Genomic DNA, 13,807 nt, shown 5'->3' with positions numbered 1-13,807 from the left:
AGATTTATTAGACAATACAGTACCATATAAAATTAAGACAAAGATTATACATAATTCCGAGAAATGGTTCGATGATGAACTTTCAGCTTTAAAACACCATTTTCGTTTGTTTGTTTTTTCTTCCTGCTCTATATCTATCTTTCACATTAAACTTTCTTCCATTTTTCTTTCTCATCAAATCTATCTAGTTTCCATCTCTTCATTTCCCTCCATGGACACCGTCTCCTCCCATCTTTCTTCTCTCCTCTTCCCCTTCTCTCTATGGGCACCATATTCTCCCATCTCCACCCCTCCTTTCCCTGAGTACCATCACCTCCCTTCTCTCTCCCCTGAAACAAAGGCATGGAAAAAAAACAGTGGACATCAAATGGGTCACAAATTGACATGGAAAGACAGTCTACACTGCATGCAAATCTCTTTCATCAATATTAATTGTGGATATCCTGAAAACCTGACTGGCTAGGGTGCATCCAGGATCAAGTTTGGGAACCACTGGTCTATGGATCTAAACACATACCAGAAGCCAATCATCAATTCCAGGAGTCAGAACATCATTCTTTGAGGCTTACAGAAACAGAATTGAGGACGTCTTTAGCCAGTCCAGTGTCCTCAAAGAATTTTCAGTTCCCCATAATGCATTCTTACCTTTGCGGGATACAGTACAGAGAACTTAATTTTCTTATTATGCAAGGCTGAACAAACAGGAGTGAACAACTTCTGGGCAGTGGCTACATATGCAGAATAATCCTGGAAACATAAAATGTTTTGTTCTTCATAATTCAATGAAACACCCAATTGAATAGCTCTCAAAATGGCCTGTTTGTGATTATAATTCAAGATCTGAGGTATTACTGCACAGGGTTTAGAGTTTTTTGCTGTGGGGGGCCCACTATGTGTGCCTGTTCCATCCTCAGGGGGTCTAATTGAGTATTGAGCTGCAGCGACTGTGGCAGCCAGCATTCAAAAAAGCCCACCAGTTCCAAGTCCTTGAGAGACTCTGATACTCCAATAAGCATCAGATTATTTCAGTGGGAACAGTTTTCTAAGTCATCTATCTTGGTCTTTATTTCAGCCAACTGCTTGTAAATCACCTCTGATGGCTCCGTCACTGCAACCATGCTGTCTTCCATGTCACTGACTCTCTGATGCCGGTGGTCCATGTCAAGGTTGAAGCCATCCAGCTGTTCATGAGTCGCTTCCGCTCTGTCATAGATGGCCTGCAATTTTTTGTTCAGAGCGGCTTCCACTCATGCCATTACCTCCATGGTTATTTCAGCGGTTCCTGTGGAGCAGATGGAGGGGTTCGGCGGAGCCAGACTATCCACCATCTTGTTGTCAGACACCTTGCTCCACTCCCTGTTTCTTTTCAGTAGTTTGACTGCTATGTATCTATGTTGTGTACCCGATCTCCATATCAGCGATTGCACGGCAAAGTAGAAAAAAAGATTCTCACAATTTGATAAGGCGAGCCGATATTTTAGCTTGGTCAAGAGGGCTAAACAAGTGAGGACAAGAGGCACATGGTGCCATGCTGGTGAGTGGTCACTGAAATGCAGAGCTCCTGAATTTCCTCCTGTTTTTAAAATGTAGATCATACAGCACTGTTCATCACTTCTATAGATCAACTAAATATTCTTTATCATGCATTCTTAATATTTTATCATCTTCATTTTTCATTTATGTTGCATCCATTGAGTTATATTAATTTTAATTTTATTTCAAATATAAGAAAGTGTATTAATTCACTTCTGAGGTATGTTTCTATAGATTTCATTATTCAGCTTCCACCTCTTACCAATTATTTAAGCGGGTTTTTTTTTTTTTTTTAGCTTTTTTGGATCTACTTGTTGGCATTGTTTAACCTTGTAGTACTACTGATATTGACAGTAATCACAAAAACACTGTATATTCTGTCTTTATGATGCCATCTTTTTCACACTTTTCATAACATTTGTCTGAAGACTTATTTTTAACGTTCTTTTGCATATACTCATTTTATTTTAATATTTATTTTAGAGTTTCATTCAGCACGTTCTTAATGTATGATTGCAATCCTTGTAGATGGTTTTGTATGTATGTTTTTAATAGACCCCCTGATGGAGACGTTCTGCCAAAGCACAGCCTGTGTTAGGTACCACATCTCACTTTGGAGGTCCATTGTGCTTTTTTTGCTTTACTTGTCTTGTGCTTGGGATTCTCTCTTTCCTGCCTTCTATATGTAGACCGACGTCATTTGGGTTTTTTCCCCCAGAATCGTTGAAAGACGAATGCTGGCAATTATAGCAGAGCTTTTTCAGGACTATGTAGTGAAACTTCCCCAATAAAGACTTTTACTTGAAACACAGATTCATGCTGGGACCACTTAAGGTTTCAGTTCTGCGGTTCTTTAATGTGTCTTGGTAGCTGGAATGGATAGCAATAAAAGTGCATACTGGTTCTGAATCCATATACAGTTGAATGTAAGTATAAATTTAAATCCGATAGTGTTTTTTTTTATGAAGAGAAATATACTGTTTGAAAGTCTTCTCGTTGATATTTAGATGTTTTTGAAATATACACCAATGAATGGAATTTTTTGGAGAGTAGTTTCCATGGGCTGCCAAACTTGATTGATGCTTTCCTGAAGGTTCTTGTACGCTATTATACATTTGTTCATTTTACTATTGATTTGCTGTCAACAAAATTTTAACTTTTATTTTAAGCTATACCTGCTGTACACCACCTTGAGTGAATGTCTTTCTTTACTGTTTCAATAATTTGGTTGAGCTTTTTTGATATACAAATGTATTTGGTTGTATTGCTCATGGCTGTCTATATCTTTTGAGTTACATTTCTGGTCATTGCACATACTTTGGTGCATGGGTTAGTTTTATAAGAGACATTTTATGCATTTAGAAAGGAAGTTATCAATGTCGGCGACTGTTACAATGCATTTTTTTACTGTTAAGCCTAGTAAAGAACCGGCTAGTTTTAGGTGCTAAGAATGTACACAAAAACCGGTATCACTATCATGTGTAAGTGGTCACTTATCCATGGTATACACTCCAAAGTACTGATAGAAATAAAAAAAAATGAAATTGCAGATCTATTTTTAGTAAATTGTAACTTATCTTTAAAAACAAGCACGGTACCTGAAGATTGGAGGGTGGTCAATGTAACACCAATTTTTAAAACGGGTTCCAGAGACGACATGGGAAATTATAGACTGGTGAGCCTGACATCGGTGCAGGGCACGATGGTAAAGGCTTTTATAAAGAAGAAAATTATTGAACATATAGGCATGCATTAATAGGATATGGAGGGGCATATTCGATATGATGTCTAAGTCCAACTTTGGATGTTTTGCTAAAAACGCCCAAAATTCAAGTGGGGAATATAAGCATTTTCAAAACAGAAAAATGTGTTAAAATTTTTTTTATGGCTATTTGCTACATGTTTTTGTGCTCTGTGCATTTATCTTTTTGGTCCATTTTTGAAAAAAAAAAAATGTCCAAGTGAAAAACACACAAAATCAAGCCATTGGGATATAGGAGGAGCCATCATTCTTAGTAGACTGGCCACACAGACATCCCAGGAGAGCAATGGGGGCACCCTAGGGGGCAATGCAGTGGATTTCAAATAAATGCTACCAGGTACACGTCACCATTGCTCCCTTATTTTCCCTGCTGAGCCCCACAAAACCCCCTACCCCCAACTGTACAACACTACAATAGACTTATCGGTGAAGGAGGCACATATATGTGGGTACAGTGGGTTTCTGGTGAGTTCTGGACGGCCCACAGTTTCCTCCACAAGTGTAACAGGTAGGGGGAGGTATGGGCCTGGGTCTACCTGTCTGCACTGCACTGCACCCACGACTATCTAATGGACTATAACATCTGAGTCCGGCAAGTAATGTTTTTAATTACATTTTTCGGGGGTTGGAGGGGGTGAGTGACCACTGGGGGAGTAAGGGGCGGTCATCCCTGATTTCCTCCAGTGGTGATCTAGTCATTTAAGGCACCTTTTTATGTCTATGGATCTAAACACATACCAGAAGCCAATCATCAATTCCAGGAGTCAGAACATCATTCTTTGAGGCTTACAGAAACAGAATTGAGGACGTCTTTAGCCAGTCCAGTGTCCTCAAAGAATTTTCAGTTCCCCATAATGCATTCTTACCTTTGCGGGATACAGTACAGAGAACTTAATTTTCTTATTATGCAAGGCTGAACAAACAGGAGTGAACAACTTCTGGGCAGTGGCTACATATGCAGAATAATCCTGGAAACATAAAATGTTTTGTTCTTCATAATTCAATGAAACACCCAATTGAATAGCTCTCAAAATGGCCTGTTTGTGATTATAATTCAAGATCTGAGGTATTACTGCACAGGGTTTAGAGTTTTTTGCTGTGGGGGGCCCACTATGTGTGCCTGTTCCATCCTCAGGGGGTCTAATTGAGTATTGAGCTGCAGCGACTGTGGCAGCCAGCATTCAAAAAAGCCCACCAGTTCCAAGTCCTTGAGAGACTCTGATACTCCAATAAGCATCAGATTATTTCAGTGGGAACAGTTTTCTAAGTCATCTATCTTGGTCTTTATTTCAGCCAACTGCTTGTAAATCACCTCTGATGGCTCCGTCACTGCAACCATGCTGTCTTCCATGTCACTGACTCTCTGATGCCGGTGGTCCATGTCAAGGTTGAAGCCATCCAGCTGTTCATGAGTCGCTTCCGCTCTGTCATAGATGGCCTGCAATTTTTTGTTCAGAGCGGCTTCCACTCATGCCATTACCTCCATGGTTATTTCAGCGGTTCCTGTGGAGCAGATGGAGGGGTTCGGCGGAGCCAGACTATCCACCATCTTGTTGTCAGACACCTTGCTCCACTCCCTGTTTCTTTTCAGTAGTTTGACTGCTATGTATCTATGTTGTGTACCCGATCTCCATATCAGCGATTGCACGGCAAAGTAGAAAAAAAGATTCTCACAATTTGATAAGGCGAGCCGATATTTTAGCTTGGTCAAGAGGGCTAAACAAGTGAGGACAAGAGGCACATGGTGCCATGCTGGTGAGTGGTCACTGAAATGCAGAGCTCCTGAATTTCCTCCTGTTTTTAAAATGTAGATCATACAGCACTGTTCATCACTTCTATAGATCAACTAAATATTCTTTATCATGCATTCTTAATATTTTATCATCTTCATTTTTCATTTATGTTGCATCCATTGAGTTATATTAATTTTAATTTTATTTCAAATATAAGAAAGTGTATTAATTCACTTCTGAGGTATGTTTCTATAGATTTCATTATTCAGCTTCCACCTCTTACCAATTATTTAAGCGGGTTTTTTTTTTTTTTTTTAGCTTTTTTGGATCTACTTGTTGGCATTGTTTAACCTTGTAGTACTACTGATATTGACAGTAATCACAAAAACACTGTATATTCTGTCTTTATGATGCCATCTTTTTCACACTTTTCATAACATTTGTCTGAAGACTTATTTTTAACGTTCTTTTGCATATACTCATTTTATTTTAATATTTATTTTAGAGTTTCATTCAGCACGTTCTTAATGTATGATTGCAATCCTTGTAGATGGTTTTGTATGTATGTTTTTAATAGACCCCCTGATGGAGACGTTCTGCCAAAGCACAGCCTGTGTTAGGTACCACATCTCACTTTGGAGGTCCATTGTGCTTTTTTTGCTTTACTTGTCTTGTGCTTGGGATTCTCTCTTTCCTGCCTTCTATATGTAGACCGACGTCATTTGGGTTTTTTTCCCCCAGAATCGTTGAAAGACGAATGCTGGCAATTATAGCAGAGCTTTTTCAGGACTATGTAGTGAAACTTCCCCAATAAAGACTTTTACTTGAAACACAGATTCATGCTGGGACCACTTAAGGTTTCAGTTCTGCGGTTCTTTAATGTGTCTTGGTAGCTGGAATGGATAGCAATAAAAGTGCATACTGGTTCTGAATCCATATACAGTTGAATGTAAGTATAAATTTAAATCCGATAGTGTTTTTTTTTATGAAGAGAAATATACTGTTTGAAAGTCTTCTCGTTGATATTTAGATGTTTTTGAAATATACACCAATGAATGGAATTTTTTGGAGAGTAGTTTCCATGGGCTGCCAAACTTGATTGATGCTTTCCTGAAGGTTCTTGTACGCTATTATACATTTGTTCATTTTACTATTGATTTGCTGTCAACAAAATTTTAACTTTTATTTTAAGCTATACCTGCTGTACACCACCTTGAGTGAATGTCTTTCTTTACTGTTTCAATAATTTGGTTGAGCTTTTTTGATATACAAATGTATTTGGTTGTATTGCTCATGGCTGTCTATATCTTTTGAGTTACATTTCTGGTCATTGCACATACTTTGGTGCATGGGTTAGTTTTATAAGAGACATTTTATGCATTTAGAAAGGAAGTTATCAATGTCGGCGACTGTTACAATGCATTTTTTTACTGTTAAGCCTAGTAAAGAACCGGCTAGTTTTAGGTGCTAAGAATGTACACAAAAACCGGTATCACTATCATGTGTAAGTGGTCACTTATCCATGGTATACACTCCAAAGTACTGATAGAAATAAAAAAAAATGAAATTGCAGATCTATTTTTAGTAAATTGTAACTTATCTTTAAAAACAAGCACGGTACCTGAAGATTGGAGGGTGGTCAATGTAACACCAATTTTTAAAACGGGTTCCAGAGACGACATGGGAAATTATAGACTGGTGAGCCTGACATCGGTGCAGGGCACGATGGTAAAGGCTTTTATAAAGAAGAAAATTATTGAACATATAGGCATGCATTAATAGGATATGGAGGGGCATATTCGATATGATGTCTAAGTCCAACTTTGGATGTTTTGCTAAAAACGCCCAAAATTCAAGTGGGGAATATAAGCATTTTCAAAACAGAAAAATGTGTTAAAATTTTTTTTATGGCTATTTGCTACATGTTTTTGTGCTCTGTGCATTTATCTTTTTGGTCCATTTTTGAAAAAAAAAAAATGTCCAAGTGAAAAACACACAAAATCAAGCCATTGGGATATAGGAGGAGCCATCATTCTTAGTAGACTGGCCACACAGACATCCCAGGAGAGCAATGGGGGCACCCTAGGGGGCAATGCAGTGGATTTCAAATAAATGCTACCAGGTACACGTCACCATTGCTCCCTTATTTTCCCTGCTGAGCCCCACAAAACCCCCTACCCCCAACTGTACAACACTACAATAGACTTATCGGTGAAGGAGGCACATATATGTGGGTACAGTGGGTTTCTGGTGAGTTCTGGACGGCCCACAGTTTCCTCCACAAGTGTAACAGGTAGGGGGAGGTATGGGCCTGGGTCTACCTGTCTGCACTGCACTGCACCCACGACTATCTAATGGACTATAACATCTGAGTCCGGCAAGTAATGTTTTTAATTACATTTTTCGGGGGTTGGAGGGGGTGAGTGACCACTGGGGGAGTAAGGGGCGGTCATCCCTGATTTCCTCCAGTGGTGATCTAGTCATTTAAGGCACCTTTTTATGTCTTATTTGTTATAAAAAAAAAAGGTCTAGCTCAAAACGTCTGTTTTAGTTCTGGACAGTTTTGTTTTGTTCCATTATGGCTGAAAAATGTCCAAGTGTTAGATATGGCCAGATCCCACCCTTAACACGCCCTCTTGTGATTTGAAAGTACTTCTGACTTCATAGAAAAATGTCTAAAAATTGGTTTTGAAAATGCCAATTTGGACATTTTTGTGAGAAAAACGTCCAAATGCAGAATGAAGCCACTTGTACGTTTTTCTCTTTTGAATTCAGCCAATTTAGGGAAATCTTCCTTCACCATTCTGTATATGTTTTTGAAGGTGAGAATAAACGTGGAAAAAGGTGAGTCCTTGATATCTGTATTTTCATGAAACATTTGACATAGTACTTCATGAAAGACTCCTGACACAACCTCTACATGGAATAAAGCAAAATACAACAGCCTTCTGAATATTTTAAGGCATCATATCAATTTATTTGCTGTTTTTTTTAAAGTAAACCAGGCTTGTCCAAAGAACTGGGACCAAACAAATAATTAATAATAAAATCAACACAGTTTATTAATGTTTCCTTAGAAATGACTCAACACAACGTTGTGTTTCGGCCTGGCGGCCTGCATCAGGAGTCTTATGTCTTACGGAAAGACTGACTGGCTTCACTATTGCATCAGTGCTTACTCCAGTGCCTTACGGTTTGACACAACAGTCTTTTTTAAGACCAATTTTATGTTGCTATTTCAAGCCTTCTATTTTTCAACCTAAATGTAAAATTAGACCATCAGTCTTTCCTTAAGACATAAGACTCCTGATGCAGGCCGCCAGGCCGAAACACAATGTTGTGTCGAGTCATTTCTAAGGAAACATTAATAAACTGTGTTGATTTTATTATTATTTGTTTGGTCCCAGTTCTTTGGACAAGCCTGGTTTACTTTTCCCACTTCTTTTATCTCTGTTTGCTGCCCCGTGGGATCTATTGAGTTCTCCACGTACGTGGATCCTCTTTGGATGTTTTTTTAAAAAACAGATTCAGAATAAGAAAACAGTAAATATAAAAGGCATATATTTGGTTACCCTTCCAGTCAATACTTTTCTCCTTTGCAAACATCTCTTAGAGCCAGTTAAGAGTCTTTCCATTCTTGCTTTTGGGAATTTTGTCCCATACTTCCCTGTGGAACTCTTCTAGTTCAGAAACTGTGAAGGAATGTTTAGAAGGAATGGATCCAAAGAAGCTTAGTGGAGATTGGGTCTGGAATTAGAAAAGGTACAGCGGAAGGGCAACGAAAATGATAAAAGGGATGGGACGACTTCCCTATGAGGAAAGGATAAAGCAGCTAGGGCTGTTCACACCTTGGAGAAAAGATGGTTGAGGGGAGATATGACAGAGGTCTATAAAATAATTTTTATCTTTATATCCTGTAAGTATTTCATGGTTGATATAGAGATTTTTTTTTTATATTGTCATCTTGCTTAAATATCCCCCTACTTTCAGCTTCAGTTTCTTCATTGACTGTGGGACATTAGCTTTTAGGACATTTTGAGGCATATTTTCGAAGCACTTAGCCTTCCAAAGTTCCATAAGTGTCTATGGAACTTTGGAAGGCTAAGTGCTTTGAAAATATATCTCATTGATATTTAGTTGAATCCATTCTTCCTTACATTGTATAATAGTTCCTGTGCCACTGGTTGTAACGCAACTGAAAAATATAATAGATCTACCCTCATCATTAACAGCTGATACAGTGGGGTTTTTTTTCTTCAAATATGCCATCCTTTTTTCTCTAAATGTATCTTGCAGTGTTGTAGCTGAACAGTTCAATTTTGTTTCGTCACTCCAAAATATTTTGTTCTAAAAAATGTTTCAGGTTTCATCAAAGTTTTCTTTTGCATACTTTAGATGATGACTTTTGTGATGATGTTTTAGAAGACATTTCCTTCTGACAACAGCCTTGTGTAGTTCTCACTGTTGTGTTAGCAGTGGTGTACTGTAGACCTGTATACAATTACTCCAGTTTTCAGGCAGTTCTATCAAGAGAGTTTCTTGGTCTTCCAGATCTTGCATTGATTTCAACAATTCTTTGTACCTTCCATTTCTTAACAATATTTATGACAGTCGAAACTTCTAGTTAGAAGTGTTTATAGATTCTTTTATAACCTTCCCCTGCTTTGTAGGAGTAAGTTATCTTCATTTATTCAGGCAGATGCCCATGGATGTTGAAAGTAGATAAAACAGCAGTCACAAGCTGAGAAGTTAGAAATGGCCAGAGCATTTGTTCCACTATAGAATTTTCTTCACCTAACTGAAGATCCTATGAATAATTAAACTGCTCAGGCTTTATTAACATCTTAAAAAAAATAAGTTAGTAGATTTGGGTTAGTTAAACAATGATACTGATTTACATTCTAAGTATATAAGGATGGTCATCGTTCTGATATTTTTCTTTAAATAACTGTTTTGTAGGTATGATTCTACAATTTTTGATATTTAATTATTTGGATCACTGCTGGGCAGTTTAGCCTAATTGCCATGCTCTGTTTTGCTCCCGCCCCTTGATTTGTGAGTTGCACCATTTCTCCATTTTTTAAAGTGTCTACCTATGAATGCCTGCATTTCTGCTATGACTTCTAAGTAATTACAGAACTGGCAACCTGCCACACAACTTGTAGTTTGATTTCATCATCACTGTACGATCTAGTGAGCCTTCTAAGTCACTAGTGTAGTCTGCCAGACAGCTATGCAAGTAACTTGGGAGCATTTGTGTTTCCACTAGGACTTATAATTGTTAAATAGGATGCAGCGTGCCAGACAGATCCAACTGCCAGTCGAATCTATTACCAAAGCTATCAGACAATCCATCAGGCTGTGATGCCTGTGTTATTGCCAGGATTTCTAACAGTGCATATAAGCCTCTTTTCTATACATTCTGGCGGTCACAATATCTGGAGATATGAACCCTTAATTATGTGTTGTTAAGCCGTGATTTGTGTCCCCACTTCTGGCAAATAAGGATCTTCTGTGCTTATACCATGCCCACTTGAACTCCATTACTGTTTTAGTTGTCACCACTCATCTTTGGAGGACATTCCACGCTTCCATATCCTTTCCATGAAAAAATACAGCATGAGGTTTCTCCTTAGTCTACTACCTCAGAGCCTCATATGTAGCCCCTTGTTACAGAACACACTTTCCCTTGAAACAGATTTGTGTCTTGCGTATCATTAATATTTTTCAGGTACCTAAATATCTCTCTCATATCACCCTTGTCTTGCCTCACCTCTACAGTATACATGTTTATATTTCTAAGCTTCATCTTAAAGTAGTGGTTCCCAAACCTGGTCCTGGAGGCACCCCAGCCAGTCAGGTTTTCAGGATACCCACAATGAATATTCATGAGAGAGATCTGCATGCACTGCCTCCACTGCAAGGGTTTCTGAAGCAGACTCCACATCATTTTGGTGACCCTTCTCTGGATTGCCTCAGCTCATATCATACAATATGGCATCTGGAATGGGACACAATACTCCAGCTGAGGTTTCACCAGTCAGCAAGGTTACCTCTTTACTACTACTTTTACTTATGTACCTTAGAGTCCCTCTGACTTTAATTACATGGACCAGCAGGGAAAGTTAGTTATAACGAAGGCACTGACAAGAATATGACAATGTATTTGGGGAAAAGCTGTTGTATACTCATAGAAAAAGGCTACAGAAGTGCTGTATGACAAAATATTTATTATGCTCTCACTCACCTGCCTGTCCACTTCTGGAAGCAGAAGCAGGAGGTATTGTTGAAAGTGCTGAGGTAAGGAAGCAAATGTATGTTTGTTTATTAAAGCCCTCAGGTTGGTGTTCACGAGAATGGATCCTGGTGTTTCTATGTCAATATCCTCAGCTTTGGTCCACTTCAAATGCCCTGCAATAAACAGATAAATATGACTAACCACAGTCCCCAAGTCTACTTGGGGCCACACTTTACACATTTGTTTAAGATAACACCTTTTCTCACTCTCTAACCTTAAATTATGTAAAGTCAAACAGCACACTTAGGCGGTAATCCTGGATTATGCCGGAGAAACCATTCTTCACTGAAGTTAACACAAGCTTCTGATTTAATTGCCTGTGGTAGTTTGCACCAGTATTCGTCAGAATTGTTCAGCACAAATGCTGAAGCAGGCTGGTAGCGTTTAGTGGCATTTGCTTATGCAAATATGAAGAGAGAGAAAGAGATATAGGGCCAGATGCATAAAGCTTACCAAGCTATTAACATTTTCTTTAGACTGGTTCTAGCCAGTCTAAAGAAAGTGATCATGTGGCTAGTAATGCACAAAGGGGTTTTCCGTGGCCCTGAGTGCCATTAGCAGCCACTGAGAACCCTATGCAGATGAATTACAATGAGCTCATTAGTATTCTAATGAGCTCATTAATATTCTGATGTTTATTACAGGGGATGCACAGTTCCAGAGCAGCCATAATTTAACCAGCAAATTTTACAGCTGCTCTGGAGCTGTCAGAGAGGAGAGAAGCACAAGCAGGCAGCTGCAAAGGCTGCCTGCTTGTGCTTCCTACCTCTCACCTCCCGACATTCCGCACCCCCCCCAAGCCCCATCGTGAGCTCCACCCCCCCCCCCCCAATTTTTTTTAAAGTTTCCCTGGTGGTCCAATGGACCCCAATACCCCCCCCCGCCCACTGTGAATCTTTTTTTTTTCAGGATCCCTGTACCTTTAGAAGGTGGAGGCAGGAGCGCACGAGCAACAGCTCCTCCCTTGAGCCCGCCCAAAACAAAATGGCAGTGCACAGGCCCCGCCCAGTGCATTATGGGATCTACTGGGCGGGGATAAGCACAATAAAAGGAAAAAAAACCTTCTTGTATGATGTTCAGCCCCACCCAGTGCATCCCACAATGTACTGAGCAGGGCCTGGGCGCTGCCATTTTGTTCCTGGCGGCCAGACGCAGGAGCTTGTGTTCCTGCCCTTCTGCCTCCACTGTCTAAAGGTACATGGAAGGAGGTGGGGGAAGGAATTGGGGGGATGGGATTAGGAGGAGGGAGGTGGGGGGATGGGATTAGGAGGGGGTCTGTGCATGAGAATGGGGAGGGGGGGCGGGAAGGGATCCGGTTCACTAGACCACCAGGGAAAATTTTAAAAAATGATTGACGGAGGGCTGTAGGGGGGTATGTGTTGGGGTCCTTTGGACCACCAGGGAAATTAAAAAAAAAAAAAAAAAAGATTCGTGGGGGGGGGGGGGGGGGGGGGGTGTCAGTGCCCACTGGACCACCAGGAAAAAAAATGTGTGTGCTCGGTGCATCAGAGCTGTCAAATGCATTTGACAGCTCGAACTCGCAAATAGCAAGTGATGTGCAAAGAAGAATCCGTGCAGCTCATTTGCATGCGATCTCCTTTGTGCATCGCTCACTGTTTACGAGTTGCTAAATTTTACGGAAGAAGCTGTATTTTACGGCTGCTTTGGCCATCAAGTCCGTAGTGGGATCTCCCAAGAGACAAAATGAAAAAAAAAAAAAACCCCAAACAGGTTTAAATGTCTCTTTTTCTTTGAATGTTAGTACTGAAATAAAATAAAAATAATCTTTGTAGCTTCATTGCGTGCCCCCTAGTCCTAGTCTTTTTGGAAAGAGTAAACAAGTGATTCACGTCTACCCATTTCACTCCACTCATTATTTTGTAGATTAATTAAGGCAGAGGATTGATAATTATATGCAGGAACCACAACATTCTTTCTACACTTTAATAAAAAGCCCCCTAAAAAGTGCAGAAGGGTTAAGCCTTAGTGGGGGAGCCACCTTCCATTTCAGTTTGCCAGCAGGAAATAAGATTGTGTGAGTAGCAGTTGAGGAAAAGAAATACGGAATAATAGTTTTTAAAAATGCAACAAACACAGCAAAATTATCTTTATGGGGGAAATTTTCTAAAGAGTTTTCCTGATATATATTATGTCTTAATGGCTATTATAAAATTTGTGCAAGTGTATATGCATGTAGCAGAGAGAGCGGCAGGGTTGAAGCTGTTGCTGCCACTGTATTGGCAGCGCTGAGAACTGCGGCGTAAGAGGAAAGAGCTGCAGTCAGTTCAGTGCTCCTCTTGGGTTTCCTGAGCTGAAGAACACAGCAGTCATCAAAGTTTGTGCCAAGCAGCAGCCAAAGATTTGAAATGGGTGTTCGTGGGCTGCAGGAGCTGTTCCCCAGGACTTTTCTTTCCTTCTGGGCCTGGCAATGTTGGCGCGGAATGTGTGAAGCCAAAAGAAATGGGACTCTCTTGCTGGGTT

The 13,807-nt window shown here is 39.8% G+C and overlaps 1 protein-coding gene across 1 annotated transcript in view; it reads right to left on the bottom strand.

The window, feature by feature from the left end:
- The window catches only part of ASXL3 (ASXL transcriptional regulator 3), a 372,418-nt gene that overhangs the window by 77,624 nt on the left and 280,987 nt on the right, over window positions 1-13,807 (bottom strand). The window contains 1 exon segment of the mRNA XM_030213960.1: window positions 11,276-11,439. Within this exon segment, the coding sequence (XP_030069820.1) occupies window positions 11,276-11,439 (164 nt within the window).

Source organism: Microcaecilia unicolor, chromosome 1 (genome assembly GCF_901765095.1).
Source record: "Microcaecilia unicolor chromosome 1, aMicUni1.1, whole genome shotgun sequence".
NCBI classification, from domain to species: Eukaryota; Metazoa; Chordata; class Amphibia; order Gymnophiona; family Siphonopidae; genus Microcaecilia; species Microcaecilia unicolor.
This window is presented reverse-complemented; position numbering and strand designations above follow the sequence as displayed.